Genomic DNA, 24816 nt, shown 5'->3' with positions numbered 1-24816 from the left:
GCCTGTCCAACTTTTCCTCACAGCAACCTGCGCATTCATCTAGTCAGCAAACCTCATAACAGTTTCCAATGCATTTGCACCTTTGCTTAAACAGGAAGCCATACGCCAGATATCTCACCAATTCACCCTTCATTACCAACGAAAGCAGCCAGAATTCTGCTCACTCAAGATAGAATTTAAGAGCTTTGGGTTCTATCAAAAGGAAGATCAACTGGACATTACAGACAGGTTCACTCAGCTGATCCAGTGTATGGAGGGACTGTCTTATGAGGAGACAGTGAGTAGATTGGGCCTGTACTCAGAGCCATACAGCATGGTCTTTGGTCCAACTAGTCCATGCTGATCAGGTTCCCAAACTAAACTAATCCAATCTGCCAGTGTTTGGCTCATATCCCTCTAAACCTTTCCTATTGATGTACTTACCCACGTCTTTTAAATGTTGTAACTGTACCTGCAACAACCACTGCCTCCGGCAGTTCAGTCCACACACCAACCACTGAAAAAAGGTTACCCCTTAGGTCCTTAAAACCTTCTCTTACCTTAAAAGTCCTAGTTTTGAACTCCACCAGCCTAGGGAGGAACAAAAAAAAAAAAGACCCTTGCTATCCACCTTATTCATGCCCATCATGATTTTATAAAAGCTCAAAAATAAAAATAAGTCACCCCTCAACGTCTACGCTCCAGTGAGAAAAGTCCCAGCCTATTTTTATAATTCAAACCTTCCATTTTCAGCAACATCCTGGTAAATCTTTTCTGAACCCTCCCCAACTTGATATCCTTCCTACAGCAGGGCATCTAGACCTGGACACAGTATTCCAGAAGAGGCCTCACCAATGTCCTGTACAACCTCAACAACACGTCCCAACTCCTATACTCAAAGGACTGAGCAATAAAGGCAAGAGAGTGTTAAACACTTTGTTCACCACCCTATTTACTTGTGACACAGCTTTCAAAGAATTATCTACCCAAACTCCTCAATCTTTGTTCTACAGGGCCCTACTACAAGTCCTGCCCTTGTTTGTTTCACTTCATATTTATCCAAATTAAACTCCACCTGCCACTCCCCAGCCCACTGACCCAATTGTTCAAGATCTCTTTGTAATCTTAGATTACCTTCTTCACTGACCACTATACCAATTATGGCGTCATCTGCAAACTTACTAACCATGTCTCCTCTACTCTCAGCCAAATTATTTAGTAAATTGGACCGGAACTCAAGTTAAGAGTGAAAAAGGGATCTTGGTTCAATCTGAAATTCTGAAAAGGGCTAGACAAGTGAGAGAGACATTTCCACAGGCAGCACAATCTCAGCATAAGCAGCAAGCCATCGAGGACCCAGATATGCAATCATTATTTCACACAAAAAAAAAGTCACAAATCTTTGGAATTCTCTCTCCCAGATGCTTATGGATGTCCCCTCATTTAATACATTCAAGACCAGGATAGAAAGTGGTTTCAGGAGGGAGGAAGGCATGGGCAGGAAAGTGGAGCTGAAGTCAAAAATACATTGGTCCCAATTATTTCACTAATTCAGATATCTAAGCAGTTAAATACTAGAAAGTATGGTGATCCACAACTTTAGAGAAGTTACAAATTTTGAGGGGGGGGGAAATTGGGTGGACATTGGCAGGCATTGGTCCCAATTATTTCACTAATTCAGATATCTAAGCAGTTCAGGACATGGATTTGAAACAACGGTTGTGTGCCTGTGTGCAGAATTTGCCTTCTGGACAGCCATATTGCCCTTATATTATAAAATGTTGCAAACACAGGAGAGAGACTGGTCAAATTATGGTGAAAGAGAAAGTTATGCCACCATTTTATACATCAACTCTGATCCAACTGCACAGAAGTATTCAACAAAACAGATCATACCTCATAGCACTGAATTGCAATCAAACTGCTTCAGTGAAAAACGTCAGGAGTCTAACATCCTCAAATCGGTTACTCAACTGGCACTTAAATAACAAAAACAAGTTACATCCTGGTTTACATACCTTCATTTGGCAGTGAACAAGAACACAAATATGCACAAAGTACGTAAGCTACCTAATACCCTGCCATTATAGATTAAACAAGAGAAAACAAGAGAAGGGCCCAGAATATTTTGAAGAACAATGGCAGCAGCTCCCAGAGACGAATAGTTAATCTGCAAACATCAAAGATGATCACATTCCTGTTTATGAGCTTACTGTGCACCCTGCATTAGTGACTTTTATTGCTTGCCAGGCAAACAAAGGGCACTGTGGTAGTAGTGACACTACCTGTGGGCCAGAAGATCTGGGTTCAAGTCCCACCTACCCTGGAGTCAGATCATAACGTCCAGACTGGTTGATTAAAATAGCTGCAAATACCATATATTTCCCATGAGTAAAGATAACATCAGAAACCATCACAGGACACTTTAAAAACAAAACAAAAAGGTTACATTTGTTGAAAAGCAGCTTATATTATTTTTAGGGCAGCCTACGGTTTTGAGTAGGCTGGAACGATCGGTGATTGCTCCCACCATCCTAGAGATTTTGTAGTATGTAAAACAAGATTACTAGAGAGCTGAGATTCAGACAGACAGTCATTCTACTTGCACAACGTAAAACTTTTGATTTTTTTCTGAAAAAAAAATCAAGAGACAGTAACCAACTGGTCCTTCCCCAAGTGCAGTTAGTTTTCTGATGCACCTCAGGTGTGGCTCAGGCTATTGACCAATAAGAGTAACACATTGGGTTCAACCTCAAGTCAGGAGTAGCTGTTTGAAAAATTTATAAATGGCAGCGTGTAACCCAAATGACTCACATTTTAGCAACACAGACTTAAAGTGACAAGGAGCCATCTGTTCAACTTTCTCTGGAAGATTGTTTGCCATTTACTGCTTGCCAACACCCATTGTTTCCCACCATTCTGCATTTAACAACAACCAGGATGTGGACAGACTTCCCTAGGTGAGGTGAGAGCGCCAGAGGACAGGATCAAGTCCTGCTGGATTCAGAAACCCTGGCAATAAGAGCAGGTTAGTGGGAGGGAACTGCTGCATCAAGTAATGCACCTCTCACCGTCTGCAAGATGCAAGCTAGGACTGCAATAAAATATCAGCCATTTGCATGAACGGAGTGTAGCCCCAGTGGCACCAGAGAAGCAGCTCAACACCATCCAGATTACCCACCAGTCCAACTGTAACCACTGCTCCTTCAATGTCACAGGGTCAAAATTCTGGAACTCAGCCACTGCTAGGACTGCAGTGGCTCAAGGCAGCAGCTCATCCATCATCTTCAAGAGATGATAAATTCTAGCTTTGCCAACAATGCCCAAACCCCACAAATAAAAGTCCTTGTGGTAGATATAAATTCAAGCAAAGCAGTGACAAACAAATCCTTTTCCTCAATTGTACAGGGCCTTGGCGAGACCATACCTTAAGTATAGTGTGCAGTTTTGGTCTCCTTATCTGTGGAAGGATGTTCTAGCAATGGAGGGAGCGCAGCAAAGGTTTGCCAGACTGATTCCTGGGATGTCAGGACTGACACACTAACAGAGACCAGATCAGTTAGGACTATATTCACTGGAGCTTAGAAGAATGAAGGGGCATCTCAGAACCCTATAAATTTCCATCATGACTAGACATAGATGCAGGAAGGATGTTCATGGTGACCAGGGAGTACAGAACCAGGGGTCACAGTCTAAGGATACAAAGAAGGCAATTTAGGACTGGGATGAGGAGAAATGTCTTCACCCAGAGACTGGGGAGCCTGTGGAATTCTCTGTCACAAAAAGCCATTGAGGTAAAAACATTGAATGTTTTCAAGAAGGAGTTCAATAATAGTTCTTATGGCCAAAGGGTCAAAGAGTTTGGGGAGAAAGTGGGAAAAGGGTGCTGAATTGGACGATCAGCCATGATCATCTTTAATGGGGGAGCTTGAAGGGCCAAATGGCCTACGCCTGCTCCTATTTTCTACATTTTACAGGCAACCTACATACAGGTACACAAGCCAAGTGAAATGCTGCGAATCCTCAGCAGATGGGCATTTGAAGCTCCCACAGTCCAGCAAGCATTTCCCAAAACAACAACAGCTGATCCATTTCACATAAATGGAATGTTTTCTCCAAAATTACAACAAACAAAAAGAAAAAAAAAAAAAAGGTGCAGGGAAATTATTGGCAATCATGGCACCAACGGGGCATCACATTCTTCCTTCTTCGCAGCCATGCAGTGAGACTCACCCAGTGCTCCCTCCTCAAGCTCACCATCTGGATCCTCCTGGCAATGTGTAGCTGAACTGGTGCTTACAGACGGTGCTGAGGGGGACACAAGGGCCTGTCCTGTTCTTGGCCATGAATAGCCTGTTCTTCCAGGCCTACGATGACAGAGAAAGGAAGTCACGTTAGAACGCTGCTTCCCGAAATACACGTTAAAAAGTAAAGCTTACAATTGAAAAAGAAAGACACACCTTTAGCAAAGTCTGCATTAAGTCACACCTCAAAAAAAAAATCCCCAGTAATTTCATTAGGACATTCCTTAAAATAAAGTTTGCATTGCAACAGACTGGTGTTCAAATGCATGCTTCCGTGAGCACAGAAGTCAACAAGAAAGCAAAAATGAAATAAGGACAGTACTAGCCCAGAGGTGGGGGAGAGGTCTCCAGCCCCACTACCATGCAAGGCACTCATAATAGCATCCTCGAAAAAAAAAAAGGGTCAAGGACTGATCGAGTGCTTGTTTGATTCGGGGCTTATGGATTTTCTGTCATATTGAATTGCAAACAGTTCAGCTGGGATTGAATACTGGCTGGAGGACAGGAACACATCTTGCTGGTAGGAGCGACTGACCACAGCTGGGCAGAGTTACTTGGCTTGTGTGTGAAGCCTTTCAAAAAGGTGGGCAGGTGCTGGGGCTTTCAATTATCAGTTTGAATGCGCGCCTTGCTGGAATTTGGGGTTGCATGATAAAAGTAATGTTCAGTCACATTGGAAAAGAGAGCAAGTGTGTCTGCTAACCAGGCACACACCAGCAAACAAAGACAAGACAAAAAAAATTTGCTACATGCAGAGATGGGCCAACGACCCAGCGTATGGTACGATAGCGCAGCCCGTACCTTGGCAGTTTCCTCAAGATGGCCTCTCTTCGTCCACACGGTTCCAAGTTTCTGTAGATAGCGCACACATCCGAGTGGCTGGAAATCTTGCGTCAGCCATGTTGTGTTGCTGTCCTCTGGGAAGGTTGCCGTGAAGTGCTAAACAGGCAACCCTCCCACCTTCTAACCTCAAGCCTCTCTTCCCCTAAAAGGCCTCCATTTTGTCATCTGCTCAATATAAGATGTAGGAGCAAAGGTAGGCCACTCAGCCCATCGAGGCTGCTCTGCCATTCAATGAGTTCACAGCTGATCTGATAAACCTCAACTCCACTCTCCTGCCTTTTCCCCATAGCAGGTTTCCAACTCCAGTGCCACACCAGAAACAGAGACAGAGACAGACTGCCTTTTCCGGGCTCCTCTCTAAGATTGAGCACCCAAGAGTATTAATTTGTCATCACTGCCACTTTCTTGCTGTTAAGTTGCTTAAAACAAAAATATGGCAGTGTTCAGGAGCTGTAACTGCAGGCCCCATTCTCTTTGCTGTGCAAGCTGGAAATCGTGGGGAGATTGCAGAAATGCAGCGATCAGGCAACTCCTGAAAGATTTGGTGCAGACTATTCCGCAGGCAGGAGAGAAGGCTCAGGAGTCTTTCAACCACGTGACCAGGATAGAGTCAGCAGTTTCCAGGGAAGCTGCTTTCCCTCGCTCCAAATCACTCAAAGACTCATTTTGTCAGGAACCCTGGAGGTCTGAGGCTGGCTCTTCACTTGAGATTTCCCAGTCTGCTTTCTTGCCATCACTGTCCAGATTGGGAGTGGAAAGCCCAGCAATTTCCTTCTCCAGTTGCAGTTTTCCCTCCCTCAATGGAGGAGGCCTGACAGCATAAATTTCCCTATCAATCCGGGTGACCAGCAGCAGGATTGGTGGTGTGAAGCCCATTGGGAGTTTGCTGCATGCTGGTTTTTCACAACAGAGAGGTCTTTACCTCATAGAAGGCAAAATGTGCATTTTATATAGCGCCTTGCACAGCTACAGGACGTCACAAGCAGCCAAATTGCAAACAGCAAGCTCCCACATAGAAGAGACGTGGGAAACCGGGCTCCCAGAAGGTTCAAGCCTTGCTTATAGGCTCCATCCACTTCCTAAAGGCCTGCTCAGAAAGGCAGGCCTGTCATCAGGAGATCAGGAGCCACTGTAGGAGGACAGTGGGCCCTCATCAGCTGAGTTGGAAACACAAGCAACCGGAACCTCCACGGCACAGGGGAGAAGCAGCCCATCAAAAAGACCAGCCCTAGAGATGTGCCCAGAGCCAGATTTGCCTACTCTCAACCAGTAGCCGCAGGCGTCAAGCTTCTAACAGCAACACGGCACTGGGTGGGAAAGACATTGCGCATGGAGCTTCTGTTGGAGTGCTGTCTTCACTAGCCCCCCCACCCCCCCACCACCACAGGTAGAAAGAACCAAGCAGGGTGTGTCACAGAACAGACAAAACTTGATCCATCTGCATCCGCAACAGCTCGAGGTTCAGCCTGCAGGTACATGAAGGGGAAAGAGAAGGATGATTAAGCTGCAAAATCAAAAATGTTTATATTTTTAAAAATAGTTAAATTATTAGAAATCAAAAGAATATCCTGGAGTCATTTCAATCTTGTTCAATAAAAACAGGAGTTGGGAGGCACATGCAAGTAATCGTGTACAAACCCCTGGCAGATGTTCAGGAGGTTCAAACTGCAGCTACATGTACATTGCTTTCACTGGATTAGTGGTGCTTTGCAAAACATATACTACACAGGAGGACCAGTTAAACAGAATTTGACACTGACCCAGGTGGGGAGGGGGAAAAAAAAAAATGACCAAAAGAGATAAAATAATGTTCAGAGCTTCTCTGGGGAGAGGGAGAATTTTAGAGGAACTTCCACAACTTCATAGCCATAGTTTCAGCTTCTCATGGTTCAGAGAAACTAAACATCAGGAGTAAGTGACCACAACCGCACATTTGGAGGACCAGAGAGGGTACAGAGATAGGAAGGTTTAGACCAAAGGAGCTTTAAAAAAAATTAAGTGTTTAAAAAAAAAAACAACAAGGTGGTGCAGAAAGGAGAGCTGATACAGCGCAATGAAACCAGGTTAAAGTATGGCCTACAAGACCACCAATATAATGTACAAAGCCCTATTCTACTTAGCTTTCAGTTTTGCTGCTTGATCCCATTATAATGCAGAGAGCTTGCAAACAAAGAAGGGCCTCGCCTTAGTGCAGTTGCCTCAATACTAAATTAATACACCAAGAATTATTGAAGGCCACAGCAATGGAAACATTTTGTTTGCAGTATTTGGGAGAGTGGGGTGGGGGTCAGGATTTGATCCACGTGGATTCCCAGTAAAATACTGGAGAAAAGAGGAGAAGAGAAATTAAAAAAAAAATCACCTCCGCAAGTTTCTTGCCACAGTACTTCAGTATGACAGGACAGCAGACAGCGCAGGAATAGAGTTTACCCATTAGGCACACTGGGAGGCAATACAACTTGCACCACAATAGAGGTCAGTTTTCCTCTTTCGAGGTCAGTTTTCCTCTTTCGATCAGCCTTTAAAGGCAATTGGAGGTACGCCAAATCCTTACTATCCACAAGCATGTAAGCATGGAGATCCTGTGGATAACACTAAGTGCAAAGGTTTGCCAGACTGATTCTTGGGAATGCCAGGACTGATGTATGAAGAGAGACTGGATCAGTTAGGACTATATTCACTGGAGTTTAGAAGAATAAAAGGGGTTGGGGATCTCCAATCTATAAAAATTTAACAGGACTAGACAGGGTAAACGTAGAAAGGATGTTCAGGATGATAAGTTTAAAGGATATGGGGTAGGCCATTGTGGATGGAGATGAGGAAAAATGTCTTCATCCAGAGAGTGGGGAGCCTGTGGAATTCTGTCACAGGAAGTGGCTGAAGCCAAAACATTGAAGGCTTCAAGAAGGAGTTAGATATCGTTCTTACGGCTAAGGCATCAAAAGGGTATGGGAAGAAAGCAGGAGCAGTTGGATGATCAGCAATCAGATTGAATGGTGGAGCAGGCTGGAAGGGCCTACTCCAGCTCAGATTTTCTATGATGTGGTGGTTCAAAATCGTAGATAGCGTGACCTCCTATTTAGCACAAAGTGCTACATGATCTATCAGGAGCTTTCAAATTTGGGAAAAAGGAGAGCCTGGAGCCAAACTGAAATTCACAGAGCTGCGTGTAGCAAATTTGCATACAAAAAGGAGAGAGTGTAACACTTCCTTTCAGGTTTGCTTTACCCACAAATATTTCAAAAAATAATGGATGATTTGCAATTAAAATTGGTAGACAATAGGGTAGGGTCCAAGGAGCGTCAATGAGTTTTTGTTTGATGTAAATCCAGATTGAACTTTGTAAGAAATGAAAAGTACTCAGGTATATTAGGGTTGAATGGGGGAGAAAGGAAGTCCTTCAAGAATCTGGTCGGATTTTTATTTTGAGAAATGGAGGCTTGCCTCAGTTGCTGGGAGGGGTTTGTTGCAACTTGTCAAATAGGAGCAGAGTTTTCAGGGCAGGTTGCTAAGAGGTGGATTGACCCGAAGCCTCATCGTAGTAGAAGATATTGAAGATTTTGCTTTCAGCTTCATAGCAACAGGGTGTTAACTAGGCAAGGAAAAAATAATGCAGAATTGCAGTAACATGGAGTTAAAACAGCTTGGCAGAGTGCTTAGTACTTAGGTAATTAGACTTTTTGGCTTGGCTGAAGATAAGAGGGTGGTGACAGGGCAGGAGAGAAGGCAAGGAAGGAATGATTTAAAAATGCTGACAAGTGGGTAATCTCCCCACAAATCTACATCATACTCACAAACTAAAAATCAACAACCTGGCAGGCCATGACCTGCTTCCATGATTGCAATCATTAACCCTCAAATGAAATAGGGGGCTTTTGGACTCCTACATCGTGTGGTTTTCACCTACTAGAACCAAGGATATGACTGAGCAACAGCTTCAAATGTAGCAAAGTTGGAGCCATACTCTGCTTACAGGGAGAGATGTTTTTATATAAAAACACATTCGGTCACAGGATATGGTCAGTGCCGAGTAGACCAGCATTTATTGCCATCCCCAGTTGCCCACAGAAAAACTGCATTGCTGTGGGTCTGGAGTCAAACATGTAGATGAGACCAGGAGAAAGTGCAGATTGCAGATGCTGGAAATCAGTTGAGAGTCTGGTGCTGGAAAAGCACAACAGGTCGGGGGGGGGGGGAAAAAAGAGGTAGGACAACATTTCGGGCAAGAGCTCTTCATCAGGAATGAGGCTTGTGGGTCGGGGGCTGTGAGATAAATGGAAGGGGCTTGGGAAGACAGCTGAGTGCGCGATGGGTAGATGGAGGTGGGTGTAATGGTGATAGGTTGGAGAAGAGGGTGGAGCAAATAGGTGGGAAGGAGAATGGACAGTTAGGACAGGTCATGAGGGCAGTGCTGAGTTGGATGAGGAAACTGGTGAAATCCACATTGATCCAGTGTGGTTGGGAGGGTCCCAAGGCAGACGATGATGCATTCTTCTTCCAGGTGTCAGGTGGTTAAGGTGTGGTGATGGAGGCAGCCCAGGGCCTGCACATCCTTGGCAGAGTGGGAGGGGGAGTTGATGTGTTCAGCCATGGGGGTTAGTTGGTGCGGATGTCCCAGAGATTTTCACTGAAGCGTTCTGCAAGTAGGCATCCTGTCTCCCCAATGTAGAGGAGACTGCATCAGGAGCAATAGATACAGTAAATGATGCGTGTGGGAGAACAGGTAAAACTCTGATAGATGTGGAAAGCTCCTTTGGGGCCTTGGACAGAGGTGAGGCAGTGTGGGCACAGATTTAGCAATTCCTGTGGTAGGAGGGTTGAGTGAGGGGGCAGAAATCGATCTGACAAAAGAGTCGGAGAGGGAATGAAAAGCAGATGGGGTGGGGACGGAAATCTCTCTCTGGGTGGTGGGGTCAGTTTGTAGGTTGGGGAAATGATGCGATGTATATGGAGGTTGGTGGGGTGGAAGGTGAGGACCAGGGGGACTGAGACCAGGTGAGGATAGCACCTCCATTCCCTAAAAAGGGGCATTAGTGAACCAGATGGGTTTCTGCAACAGTTTCATGGTCATCATTGGACTCTGGATTCCAGATTTGTATGGAATTCCAATTCTACCATTTGCTGTGTTAGGATTCGAACCCAGGTCCCTGGAGTAATAGTCTAGTGATAATACCACTGGGCCCTCAACCACGGCCTTGAAACCTGCACTCACTCAGAGATGGGAAAAGCACCACTGAACTAAAAAGCTGCACAGCGAAAATATTTTCATTAATTGGTCTTTGGATGGGGGTTGGTTTCCTGAAGCCCATTCCTTTTAAAGGGGAAGAATGTCCATTTAAAAACAAAAAAAGGTTTGATATTGTAGAATTTTAGTAATAAAAAGTGAATTCTTTCAATATCTGTTTGGAGAAAATCAGAGGTGATATACCCTCATTCTGGCAGTCAAGAGAACAGAATTCCTGTTTTGCAAGGCAAAAATACATTTTGTGTTTACAGTACCAGCAGCATCACTGCTACCTAAACAGAGGTCAACTCGAGAGGGAACTGGCTTTTACCAGATTTATAAGCAGACACAAACACACAAAGCAAGTGTGTACAAATCTGAAAAGCGACTGGTACCAAACTGACATGAGGGAATAGAACCAGTACAGACACGATGGACTCAATTGTTTCCTTCTCGGCTGTAAGTTTTTTTTTTGGAACAGCAGCTTCTCCACTCCCAGCTGTATAATTCAGGGAAAAGGCACCTCTTGGACCACTGTTCAACATCCTCTGGAATGGGAGCAATTAAAAGATTTCTCTAACCAGCAAGTGCTGCTGCGTTTGCTATTGCACATTTAATGCTTAGCTGCTTTTCTGCGCAGAGTTTCGATGCTGTTTTGCGCAGGCAGCCCGGTTTCTGTTCTGCAGAGTCGGACTAATGTACTACAGCACTAGGCCAGAGTAAACAAACACTATTTGGCAATCCCAATGGAGCTTTTTGTTAAAAAAAAAAGGGGGGAGGGGGGGTCTAACACGAGCCAGCGTTAGCAAAGCTGGCCTCCACCAGAGACAGTAGATTCTGGCACGAGGTGATGTAGACATTTCTAACAGCCCCTGGCCAAACTTTGGCCTCTGGATGCCACTTGGAAAATTTCAAAATAAACCAAGCAAAGCCTAAATCATGGCTTAAAGCATTAAAAAAGAGATAATTTTGCTGCTGCATTTGATATATGTTATAAGAAACATTCACCCCCCCCCCCGCCGAAATGAACTAGAGGATTAAACCCAGGAGGGGTCAAGGGTCAAAAGCACCCATGACAACAAGCCATGAAGCAGTGACTAGACAGCGTGAGTGTGTCAGAAACCTCCCACTAGTTTGATGATTCATTTAACCTTTCCTCATGACGTGCCAATCGGACATTCCCACCTCCTCCTAAGACATAAACCACACAGTAATTTAAAGGCCTGGTTGCTTCCTCAAAAAAAAAATGAGGCTATCATGGGTTTAAAAAGCCTGCCCAGAATTTTTTAAAGAGAAAAAAAAAGGTTTTGGTGGTTCAGCCCCCAGATCTCAAACACACTTACAAAAGACAACATACAGAGGATACATGAACAGAGGCTATTCTTCACACTCCCAATCTCAGCCCCACCCAAACCTAACAACTGCAGAGTCAATACAGTGTACTAATACACAGAGGCACAAATATTGCTCACTAATGACAAGATAACAGACATTGGCAAGAAAGCACTCAGGAAGAGCAGCCCTGGGCTACAAGCAATAACTACAAGTTGAGGGGTGATAGATTTAAGGCAGATGTCAGAGGCAGGTTCTTTATGCAGAGTGGTAAGGGCATGGAATGCATTACCTGCTAATGTAGTCAACTCAGCCATATTAGGAAGATTTAAACAATCCTTGGATAAGCACATAGATGATTTTGGGATAGTGTAGGGGAACGAACTGAGAAGTTCACAGGTTGGCGCAACATCAAGGGCCGAAGGGCCTGTTCTGCACTGTATGTTCTATATCTCACTTGTGCTACAGCAGCTAAAAAAGAGAGGCAAGCACAAAACTCCCAACCCAAACCAAACCAAACCAAAAAACTGCACAAAGATAGGTTTTAATGTCTGCTTTGAGCCTTTAGGTATTTTCTAACCAACCCATTTAAGAGATATTATTACACATCTCTGAACAGGTGGGACTTAAACCCCAGTCTTCTGGTTCGGAGGTAGCGATGCTACCACTGTGCCGCAAAAACCTTGGCACTGGAGATTTGTCAAGAAGGCTGTGCAGTCCCTCAAACGGTCAAAATGATTTGAAGATTCAACAGAGGCTGTAGTTCAGGGAAAAAAAAAACACTTCCACAAAGTTGCCCCAATCTTCTGCTAAAACAGTTCCCACCAGCTCACACTACCAATTTTTGCATGTGGTTTCCATACCACAGAAACAGACCCACACTGCTAAAGTCTTCAACATGCCTGTCGCATGAAAAAAATTGGACCTACTTTCCAAAAAGAAATCTTTCTGCCTGAAAATTCTTCCCATACCTCACTTGTCCCTCTCACCTTGCTCTACAGTACAAAATCCATCACATACACACCTAAGGGAAGTTGCTGGAATCCAACATAGACAAACAAGCAGCTGGAAAAATACAGCAAGCCAGGTCGCATCAAGTGGCGGAGCAGTGAATATTCGGGACACCTACAGATTTATCTGTAGCTTCCCCAACCCCCACATCTAGTCCTGAAGGGTTAACACCAGAAACGTTGACTTCTCCACCAGCCAATGCTGCCTATCTTGCTGTGTTCCTCCAGACTCCTGTTTGCCTACTTACACATTTCTCTTCAGATCTGAACAGGCACATTCAACTAGAAGTGCCAAGCTCTCCACAGATGCTACAATTCTCCAGCACTTTGTTTTTATTGCATCTATATAGCACCTTCCATTACTTCAAAGCACTTCAATAAGCAATTAAGTTTATAAAATAAAACAGTCAACTTGTAAAGGTCCCACATGCAGTGTGCAGATAATCTAAGAGCAGTACATCTATTACATAGAGACAAATCATTCAGCTCTGCGACTGGCTGTTGGGCACTTGATGTTACAGCATCATTCAGGAAGTGGCATTGTCAACTGCTTACCAGTCCCATTGTGGGCATTATCGTGCCAGTCACGTCATCCAGAGGCAAGGGAGAGCCTCAATATCAAGAGGCGGCTGGCAATGATTTAAAGAAAATCATAAATCAGGCAGACTCCACGCTTTTTATCTATAGTGCTTTAGCTAGTGGGGAATTATAAATCAGTTTAAAAAGAGGAAATGGTGTTAAAAACGTTGTTCCCTCTCCCCTCCCAGAACATCGCTGCAAAAAATGGGAAAGAAAAAAAAAGGGATGAGTAATGGACAAGGCCACAAATTGCAGTAGTCCTGACACACCCATGTGACTTACAGTAAACAGCACAATTACATAATCCCACTAAACTGTGGGAGGCAAGGTAATGCAAAGGCATTTCCAGACCCAGTTCCCCTCCCTGAGAGCACAGATTCTCTGGGGCAATAGTAATCCCAACTCTGGTCTCATAAGGGCAAGAGCCTTCTCCCACTTACCCCAGAAAATAGGTATCTTCTGACATGACTGATTGGACCATGAGATAATAGCAGCGTTGAAGCAGTCTTCTTTCAGGTAAGATATTATGGCAGAAAGTCCCCTCAGTCTTCCAATCAAATTTACTCCATAACTGGCCATTTAGTCACTATCAAATTCCTGTTTGTGGGAGTGCGTACGCACGTGTGTAAAATGACAGCCATTTCTTAGTGAAAAGACTTTAAAAAAAAAGCACTTTTAGCAGTTGCAAGACATCCAGAGTCCAGGAAAGGTGCTGCATAAACACAAGCCTGTTCCTCATTGTGAAGTCAGAGTCATAGATGTACAGCATGGAAACAGACCTTCCGGTCCAACCCGTCCACACCAACTACATATCCCAACCCAATCTAGTCCCACATCCCTCCAAACCCCTCCTACTCATATACCCATCCAAATGCCTCTTAAATGTAGCAATTGTACCAGCCTCCACCACATCCTCTGGCAGCTCATTCCATACACGCACCACCCTCTGCGTGTCCTTGTAAATCTTTTCTGAACCCTTTCAAGTTTCACAACATCTTTCCGATAGGAAGGAGACCAGAATTGCACACAATATTCCAACAGTGGCCTGACCAATGTCCTGTACAGCCACAACATGACGTCCCAACTCCTGTACCCAATACTCTGGCCAATAAAAGAAAGGATAGTGAAGGCGGCGTTTGGTATGCTATCTAGCTGCGACTCCACTTTCAAGGAGCTGTGAACCTGCACTCCAAGGTCTCTTTGTTCAGCAACACTCCCTAGGACCTTACCATTAAGTGTACAAGTCCTGCTAAGATTTGCTTTCTCAAAATGCAGCACCTCGCATTTATCTGAATTAAACTCCATCTGCCACTTCTCAGCCCACTGGCCCATCTGGTCCAGATCCTGTTGTAATCGGAGGTAACCCTTGTTGGAAGAAACACTAATGCATCAGTTTTGAGCAAGTTAAGTCTCCCTTAAAGTGGCAGCAGCTAGTGGAAACGGGAATGTTGCAGTACAATGTTTAAAATCATAGCCAATTTTTCTCCCACTCTGGAAGGCAACTGGTGCCAAGTCTCAACTAAGAGCAGGAATCTAACTTAGAATCTTCATGTCAGATTAGATCAATGCCTTTCCAAATATGCCACAGGAAGCAGATCATGTCCAGAAAGAAAGACAGGCCTGTCTTTACCATTAAAAAAATTAGTAAATCATCATGTGGCACCCATTTTTACTAAACTTGAATTAATTAATTGATTAAATTGTCATCCTTAACACCTCCCTGACAATTAATGCTTCAAGTGCAGAGGTGGAACGTAAAGCCAAATTTATGAAACAACGATCTTCTGGCAAACGACTCGTACTCCCGACATGGTCATCGTAATATGAAGACGACCTCAAGTCATGAAAATTAGTTTACACAAGGGCTTTTCCCTCAGTAGACACTGGCTACCGCAAAAAAAAGTAAAGGAGTAATTGTTAGCTCCAGATAGGAAATATTGAAGGTTACATTTATTGCCCAGAGTGTGACACTTCATGCAATACCAATGATTCATTCACGCCCAAATAAATCACAAATCAATTTGGCGGCGTTCTATGCACATGCAAAGTTGTCAGAGCCAAGAGTGATTTAGAAATTCCAGTCAGTGTTGTTATACAAGGCAGGGCTTTGCTGAGAACAGACTAGCTACACCAAATGGCAACGCAGCACAGGAATGACATTGTTAAGGATTCTAAAAATATATTCCCAATGAGCAAGACAGATATTTCTTGATCTTCTTGTTCAGAGAAGCCATGTCAAGTTGGATTTATAGAGAGCGCGAGAGACAAGAACAGTACCTACCAAGCTGACCACGTGGTGAACTCAGCTTCCTGTGTTCTGTACAACGTATAGATTCATGAAACACTCAAAATCGGTGAGGACTATATTCACAGAGTTTAGAAAAAAGTGAGGATGTGGATTTCACAGAATCTATAAAATTCTGCAGGACTAGATAGGGTAAATGCAGGATGCATGTTCCTGATGACCAGGGAGTCCAGAACCAAGGGGTCACACAGTCTGAGGAAACCAGGTAGGCCATTTTGGACTGAGATGAGGAGAAAACGTCTTCACCCAGAGAGTGGGGAGCCTGTGGAATTTGGTCACAGAAAGTGGTTGAAACCAAAACAACGTTTTCAAGGAATATTGAATGGTGGTGTAGCTCAAAATAAAAAAAAAGGCCAAATGGCCCAGTCATAGTTTATTATCCTCCCACTCCACCCTGGCCAGTTTTCAACTCTCCCTCCAAAACCCACCAGACAAACAAAAAAGCACCCCACCACCCAGTCACACTTAAAAAGGATGCTAAGCCAAATCAAAAAGTCTGTCACAGGAGTAGGCTATCGAGACTTTTCAAAAAGGTAGAGGGGACGTGGAGGTACTAGTGTTGGACTCGGGTGAACAAGTTCACAATTGAGAGTGTGGTGCTGGTAAAGCACAGGTCAGGCAGCATCTGAGGAACAGGGAAAAAAAAAATGACGTTTCAGGCATAAACCCTTCATCAGGAATGAGGCTTGTAGGCCAGGGGTTGAGAGATAAATGGGAAATTGGGGGGGGTGAAAAAGGAGGAGGAAGAGATGAGGAAACTTGTGAAATCCACATTGACCCAGTGTGGTTGCAGGGGTCCCAAGGCAGAAGATGAGGCGCACTCTTCCTCCAGGCGTCAGGTGGTAAGGGTTTGGCAATGGAGACGGCCCAGGACCTGCATGTCCTTGGCAGAGTGGGAGGGGGAGTTGAAGTGTTCAGCCACGGGCTGATGGGGTTGGTTGGTGTGGGTGTCAGAGATGTTCTCTGAAATGATCTGTAAGTTGGCATCCTGTCTCCCCAGTGGTAGAGGAGACCACATCGGGTGCAACAGATATGGTAGATGACATTGGTGGAGGTACAGGTAAATTTCTGTCAGGTGTGGAAGGATCCTTTGGGGCCTTGGACGAAGTTTGCGGGGGGTGGGAAGAAGGGCCAGAAACAAAATTCAAAAACAAAAAAAAGAGTATAGTCATCAACTCTGGCACATCTTATCCCTCACAGGTTTCATCTCACAGCCTTCTACATCTTCTCTCAATTTCCAAATCTAGATGACTAACACTATCCAAACAAGATTAGAAACTTCAAAATGCCTTGAAAGATTTTGCTCAAGTTGCTCCCAACACAAGGCTAGGAGATGCCGTCTCTTCACTTGGAAAACAGTTGGTGCCTCAAAGTGTCAATCAAACAACGAAAAGCTAAACATCAGTCTGGGGGAGGACAACAGAGCTAACCATTTCTTTAATCAGCTAGACAAAAACAAATGGAGCACATGGTGACTGTTTACTCTCAGAAACAGTCTCTGTAGTATTTGGAAAAGCAGGAAGACTGAATTTTTTTTTTTAAAAAGACAAGCAGCAATTCCTTTCTAAACCATTCCTCTTTCACACTGTTGGTGTAATGTGCACACAGATCCATAGTTTCCCTGGAGCAGAATGGTATAAATTAGGGCTGCATTTCTCAACTCACTAGCCGACCTGATCTGTCAGTTAGACTGACAATCTAATTCTGTAGCTTGCATAAACAGACTGCACACAACCCGGATTGCCTTAAAAGCTGACTTGTAGCCTTTGAACCCCACTCCCCTTTTACACCTATATTCGGTTTACTCCACACACCACTTCCTGATTCGCCTACTTTCCTCGTGCCTAATGCTCTCCCTGCCCATGGTCCAGTTTATCGATAGATGAGCTGAACCCTGCTCTCGGAGTACTCCTTGGTTTCTCATCAGGCCCTTATTCCATTATGGGATGCGGGCATCAGTGGCAAGGCCAGCATTTGTTGCACATTCCTAAACTGCATCTTGCTTGGCCATTTCGGAGGGCAGTTAAGAGTCACATTACTGTGGGACTGCCAGCCAGATTGGGCAAGGACACATTTCCTTCCTTTAAAAAGCACATTAGTAAACCAGGCAGGTTTTAACTATTGACGGTAGCCATCATGGTCAGCATTGCAGAGACAAGCTTTCAATTCCAGATTTATTCATGACCAGCTGTGCCAGGATTTGACCCGACACCCCCAGAGAACAACTCCAGGCCTCTGGATTATGTACCAAAGAACATTACCACTATGCCATTGTCTCTCCACCTCAGGCTTCTGCTACTCTCGCTTATCTCTTCCAACCCACCTGCTCGGCCTCCATCCCCATCTTTCTGTACCACCCTTCTGCTGCCTATGACCTTTCCCTCAGCCCCTCCTTTTCCTCAAATTTCATCTCCCCAAAAATAGGATGGTGCAGCAGTTTCAGAGGGCACAACGGACTATGGTGCAACCTGGATTTACACGAGTAGCAAATAGCCAGGATTCTCACTTAGTTGCCATCCACTTACCCCTGTCAGACATCAGCTTGCAACAAGAGAAAACTTGAAAGCAATGAACACCAACCAGCACAACACAGCTGAGGAGGCAGCTCATGCGAACAGCCCCCGCTTAGCTAGACACTATTGGTCACTTGCAAAGCCACAGTTTGACAGCCACGCTGATTTGGTTAGGAGCTGCATTCTGTTGCAACATTTCTGGCGATGACTCTGCTGCACTTCCTAGATGCGGACGCTACTTGAATATCCGCAGAGACAAAAGGAAACACAAGAGATAAGGATGAAATAAATATGTGACAATTCAACTTGGTTAGCTTGGGCAGGGTGGGATAAAATATTGTTTGAAAGGCAGTCACAACATTGGCCTACCATTCAGAAAAATGTGGCCGGGGCGGGAGGAATAAAGAAAAAGGAGCTTGAAGCAAGAGAGAAAAAAAAATCATTGGCTGGCCCAGCCCCATGAGGGTACTAAACAAAAATGACTTCATCTCTACAGAGAAAACTGAAAGGAAGCATTCTGCAAACAAATGACAACTATAATATACAGTCTAAGAAAGCTGATGCAAGGGGGGGGGGGGAAAACAGCCAGACAATTAAAAACCTCCCTTTAACAATCCAGGCTAGCTATCCTGCAAATCTTCAGGAGATTATGGAGAACAACCCAGGTGAAATATTAGAGGGGCCTTTTAAATTTAAAAAGGTTGCTCTCATCTCCAAATGCTTTTTCGGGGAAGGGGAAGGGGAGAAAGACAATTGCACAGGGTGGGGCAGTTGCAAGTCACGTGATGAAACCTTAAAGTTGGCAAGCTTAGCATTATTGCTCAGGGGCCAGGAGGAGAAATTGTTTTTTAAAAAAACAATAAGTTCAGAAAGCTTTAATTAGAGCTACCAATTTGAAGAACTTGTGCTTAGGCCCTTAGGAAAAAATATGCCTGCCCATTTCCTATCATGCACTCAGGGTGCTGGGCATCATGGGGCTGCCATGCCTGTTGAGGAAAAAAAACCCGTCAACCGACACCTGAAAGAGAAGCCTCAGCATCCTTAGAGCACGTCCAGCTACAAACAACCATCCAAGGTAAAACACCTGGGACAAGGCTGGAATTGGTCTTACAGTTGAGTGAACGGGGAGCAGACAATCAAAATTTGTGCCTACACTAAAGTGCAACCAAGGGGTGAAGGAGAAGCAAAACAGAGCGCACCACATGGTTAGCTGAACTATAACCTGCAACTATCTGGCTTCAAATCTACACCTAAAGCAAAAAAAAAGCCTAACGCTCTCTGCTTGCCGACTGGCAAGCAACGTCTGAAGCAATAGTCTCAGCAAGCTATTTGCTTTCTCAGTAGCTAATCAACCTTCTTCCCCAAAAGAGCAATGTACACTTCAGAGAACCTTTAATGAGGCAGGTCATTAACTGAACAGTTCATATACCCACCTTTTGTCCCATTTGAATTTTTTTTTAAAACTCACGGGATGTAGGTGGCTCTGGCTAAGCCAACATTTATTGCCCATTCCCCAGAGACAACCACATTGCTGCAAGTCTGGAGTCACATGTAGGCCAGACTAGATGAGGCTGACAGGTTTCTCCCCCAATGGGATTAGTGAACCATGGGTTTCTCCCCCCACCCCCAACAAATTAATGGATTAATCATAAAACGCTTAATTCCAGATTCTTTAGGGTCTGCCATGGCAGGATTTGAACCCCAGAACATTAGCTGAGTTTCTGGATTAATAGTCAAGCGATAATACCACTAGGCTATTGCCTCCTTCAATACTTACGACCTAAGATTTAAATGCTACACCCAATATTGCTTACCATTTGCTTATCAGAGCTCCAAATCTATTCCCTCTACAAAGTATGTTCGCAGATGCATTAGAAAAGTTCAGTTCATGCTCAAGTACTTGTGGCGAGACCAAACCATACCAGCTATTTCAGTGGAGGAACTGACTCAAAGAGCAGACTTTCTGATTCAAAACTGAAAAAAAAAGTTAACCTCACACTAATTAAGCTTGATGTCACACCTATGACTGGTCAGTCTACACCAAGGCAAAACACTTGTGTTTCTGCAAAAAGGTGAGGAACTGCTTTGAACATTTGCAACAAACACTAGTCACATGCAATACTGAGCTTGACACAACACTGTTCTTATTTGAGTGAGCAGAGTTCAATGGAACTTTTATAGTTTTGTCATAAAAAAAGGTCATCTTCAAGCATTAGGACGGAGAGATCCAAGAATGGCAAAATAAAGATCCATTCAGACTTAGTCTCAGACACGTGCTCATTCAAAACTCTAGCGGCCTTAAAAATCCCAACGACACATTATCCTGTGCTTAATGTTAGTCAAAAAGCACATATCTCAGTTTAAATGCCTGTGTTTTCAAATCACTCCATAGCCTTACCCTCCCGGATGCTAAACTTCTCCAGCTTCCTACGTCCCAAGTTTCACCATTGGTTGAAAGTTATAACAGCCAAACCAAGGAAAACCCCTCAAGCTTCTCTTGCCTTCCAGAAGAAAAACCCATCATCGCTTCAGTCAACTGTCCCAATATCTCCTTATGTTATCAACTAGTGCACCACTGGGCAATGCTCTGGTGAAACATCTCAAAATACCTTTGTATCGGTGCCTAGAATGTGAAACAAGCTATCTTTAAAATCTCAGTCAGGGTTTGGTAAGGCAATGGGTACATGACTGTTTCCTGGGATTATAAAGGGTTATCTACGGAGACAGCTCAAGCCTGTATTCATTGGCATTTAGAGGAGAGGTGAGCTTATTGAAACACTGGTCCCTGAAGGAATTTGACAGTGAGGAGGTTAAAAGTTTGCCCCTTATGAGAAAAGTTTAAAAATGCCAGATGAGAAGAGGAAATGAGGGTCATTTGGAATTATCATTCTCAAGAGAGAGCAGTGGAGGCTGGGTCATTATGGAGTCAGAGAGAGAATGAAGAAAGGAGAGAGAGAGTCAGGAGAGTGAAATGGAGGCCATTATCAAGCCAATCACTATCAGAGGGCATACCAGGCTCAAGGGGCCGAACGGCATGATTCTGCTCCAAATTTACATTTGAATCCTTTGACAGGTAGAGGTCAGGTGTCTTGTTGGTATCGAGTGTTTAAGATGTGCGTATACAGGATTTTAAATGGTAATAAAATCGACTGGCCAAGATGAAGCCTCACCTGCGGTCACAACAGCAGCAGCCAGTTCGGAGTCCTCACCTCATCAGGGAGGGACAGGGTGGCAAGGTCCTGTCACACATTGGGGTACTGGCCCACAATACATATCAAAAGATCAGTAAGGGGCTAGTGAGGCTAGACAGCGTGTCAAGTTCCAAAGCAGAGCTATGTTGGACTCAAAAAGGTTAACTGTGTTGAGTCTCAACAGATGCTACCTGCCTTCCCCAGCATCGTGCTTTCAGTGCAACACTGCTACTGGGCCATCGTCCACTTGCTGTTTCACCACAGGCAAAGCTCCATTGAAAAGCTCTGGGTCCCAGTCGAACTGGGAGAAAGACAGGACATCCTCTTATTCAAAGCCAGAAACTGATTCAGGCACTCCCAACGCTAGCGGTTTAACCCTCTCCTCGAACAATTCTAGAAGTATCTATTTCTAATCCAGAAATAAAACAGCCCCGGGGAAAAAGGCAGGCTCGCAGTATTTCACCAGCACAAGACATTAAATGGCAACATTAAAATCAGTAGGAAACTGCTGAAAGCAACAATCAAATGATATAGTCCAGGATTCCAGTGATACTTTTGGGATGCACGTTCATATAAAAGGGGCTAACTGCAAATAATTTGATCCAACAAAAAAAAACGTTGTCGAAGTTTGTCTCCACAGAAACGGCCCGACCTGCTGTGTTTTTCCAACACGGTTTGTTTCTAACTCGTTAAACAAACGTTTCCTCCCCGCCCAAACAACCTTTGCATTTACCTGCAGAGAATTTTCAGCTGAAAACCTGAAAGTCCTGTCTGGAAACAAATTGGAGAGAAACGAGAGCGGGGAGGCAGCGTGGGGAAAAACCACCACCGCACCCGGGGGGGGGGGGTGAAATCAAAACTATTCTCGCAGGCAATACAGGTCACGACTTGTTCAAATTTTCTTTTAAAAAAAAAATCACAATTCAGCAAAGCTTTTACCACAACCCCGCTGACTGCCAAAGAAAAAAAAAACCCTTTCTAATTTTTCTCTCAGGTAGGAAGCCGAATTTTTCCCATGGAAGAATTCCCTCCCTCTCAACACAAAGTGCTATCCCACCCAAAACAATCCTATCTCCTCTCCCCCATTCTGGTTCAGAAAAACAAATCTCATGTACATTTTATTTTAAAATCCACACAATTTCCTTCCTTTCTGGGTTAGGTAACCTAACATGAAGCCCTCTGCACAGATCTTGTATTTCTCAAGTCTCTCTCACACATGGGTGATTTCTTAATAGAAATCTCTGTCCACGTAGCTACTCCCTCGGATAATAAACAGGGAGCCTCCACTTTGTTTTGGCAGAGAAACAAGGTTTCATCCTCAGAACATTTGTGTATCGAGTTGAGCATAGAAAACAATGGGTTTTTTTTTAAGGGGCAGCACGGAAACTTTAATTAAAAAACCCTATAATCATAGACTTAAAAAACAATAAAATGATGTAAGGATTTTAAAAAATACTCATTTGTAACAAAATGCAGTCACCATATAAGAATATAATCAAGTTTCTTTCAACACTTACTAAACATTTGCTAAACCTACTTTTCACTGAATAACTAAACTATAATTCAGTTACATCAAAAAACAAATTAGGATACAGACACTGACCCCCTCATGACCGCGCCGCTCTTGTTCTTTCCATCCCAGACATACACAAAAAGGTTTGAAAACTGACATGAAGCTAACACTCACCCAGAACAAGAAGTTAAATATGAACATCAAGTACTTGACGCACTTCATCGCTCCTTCCACAGCCATTTTCTTTTTTGTAATCTGAAATTGATTCCTCTACAAAACAAAGGAATAAAATGGTTGTTTAAAAAACATTTTGACGATTTAAAAGAGGAAGTCGAGGGAGGGGACAGGGACCAAGCACCACGACTTGAAGACGTGGATGAAGGGTTTTTTAAAAAAAAATCCCAAACACAACCATATTTCTCCACAGTCGGAGATACTGAAAAGATTTAGCGTTGAGACACTATTAAAGAAAACACCAAACGCTATAAACATCATTAATCCCCTACCTGAAACCCTAGCACTGTCAACACTCTTGATCCAACAAGGACTACCACACTGGAGCACAGGCGAGTGTTTGACACTTTTTTTTAATCCACTGATTTGACGTCAAATTTCGACGTAAAGGGGGCAGAGTCTACATATTTATTTAAAAAAACTCAAACCACGCCAAAGGTCCAGCCCCTGGAGGAGAGGCGGGGGTAAAAACTGGAAAGCCACAGGAGTAGCCTTCTAGCTGAATGGGAAAGCACCTCATACGTTTAAATCTGCAAACACTAAATGCTGCAAAAACGGTTGCTCTCCCGCAGCTTCGATCATTGTCAGCAGTCACAGGAAAGGGACGCAGGTCACTGCCACAAACTGGGGGAAAGGCAATGATCAAGACACGGACTGGATCGCCAGACACAGCCGGGGAGGAACACAAGCCGTAGGAGGTAGTTGGTTGCAAGGTTGAGGGTCAAACTAGATTTTACTTTGAGGTATAAAGTCAGAGTCATACAGCACGGAAACAGACCCTCCGATCCAACTAGTCCATGCCGACCATGACTCCAACCTGAACTAGTTTGCGTTTGCCCAAAGAGGAGTTGAATGATTTACCGATTTATGAAATGTATCTTACTTCATTAGACAAGTGCCATCAATGTCATTTTCTTTGCTCATTTCCTGAGAGTCACTGCATTTGTTGCGCATTTCAAAGTGAAACGGAGTGGCTATTTCATCAGAACTTCATTTTTTTCTCTCTAGGACAGCCCGTCCCCTTGCTTGCGGTTTATTTTTTTTTTCTTTTAATCCCCACACTACCACCTAAATGCGGTAGTGCTTATTTTATCCCCAGCACCCATGGTGTGTGTGTGCAGGGGTGAGACACAGTGAAAGACACAAAGTGCACGAATCTTTATTCAATTTCCACCACCAGGAAGATAGGAAAACACCCGGGTGGCCAGTGACAAACACTGCCCTTCACAGCAAGGGACAGTGCTGTGTGATCAAAACAGTGAAGGGGAGGGTAGGGACTAAATCAAAATAGAGTTTGAGGGAGAAATAATGCACTCCACTCCCTGCGGCGCCCACCTCTCCCTGAACAACTCCAGGGTGTTGGTGGACACCGCGTGCTCCTTCTCCAAGGACACCCGGGCTCTAACGTAACCGCGGAAGAGGGGCAGGCAGTCGGCCCTAACGACCCCCTCCACGGCCCGCTGCCTGGACCTGTTGATGGCCAGTTTGGCCAGGCCCAGGAGCAGACCCACGAGGAGGTCTTTCATCAGAACTTCATTCGGAGATTGTAAGAGAGGGCAGTTAAGGGTCAACCACAGGGCTGTGAGTCCGAGTCACATGTAGGTCAGACCGGGGTGTGGACAGTAGATTATTTTTCCTAAAGGACATTAGTGAACCATGATTAGATAGTCAGAAGTCATACAACACCAGGTTATAGTCCAACACCATTGCTTGAAGGAGCAGTGCTCCAAAAGATTGTGATTTCAAATAAACCCGTTGAACTATAACCTGGTGTCATATGACTTCTGAC

General features: G+C 44.2%; 1 protein-coding gene across 2 annotated transcripts in view; it reads right to left on the bottom strand.

The window, feature by feature from the left end:
- Positions 1-23614, bottom strand: part of cd63 (CD63 molecule) — a 46816-nt gene extending 23202 nt beyond the window's left edge. The window contains exons 1-2 of one of the 2 annotated variants that reach the window (XM_043681786.1): positions 23300-23614; positions 22968-23063 (exon numbers count right to left, since the gene is read on the bottom strand). In XM_043681786.1, coding sequence (XP_043537721.1) covers positions 22968-23033 — 66 coding nt within the window. In that variant the 5' untranslated portion in view covers positions 23034-23063; positions 23300-23614. Of the gene's footprint in view, positions 1-4212; positions 4319-22967; positions 23064-23299 lie in introns of those variants that run through there. The other variant, XM_043681787.1, reaches the window with a different exon arrangement.
- Between the last annotated feature and the right edge of the window lie 1202 nt (positions 23615-24816).

Source organism: Chiloscyllium plagiosum, chromosome 43 (genome assembly GCF_004010195.1).
Source record: "Chiloscyllium plagiosum isolate BGI_BamShark_2017 chromosome 43, ASM401019v2, whole genome shotgun sequence".
Taxonomy (NCBI): domain Eukaryota; kingdom Metazoa; phylum Chordata; class Chondrichthyes; order Orectolobiformes; family Hemiscylliidae; genus Chiloscyllium; species Chiloscyllium plagiosum.
Note: the sequence above shows the minus strand (reverse complement) of the source record. Positions and strands in the feature narration are given on the sequence as shown.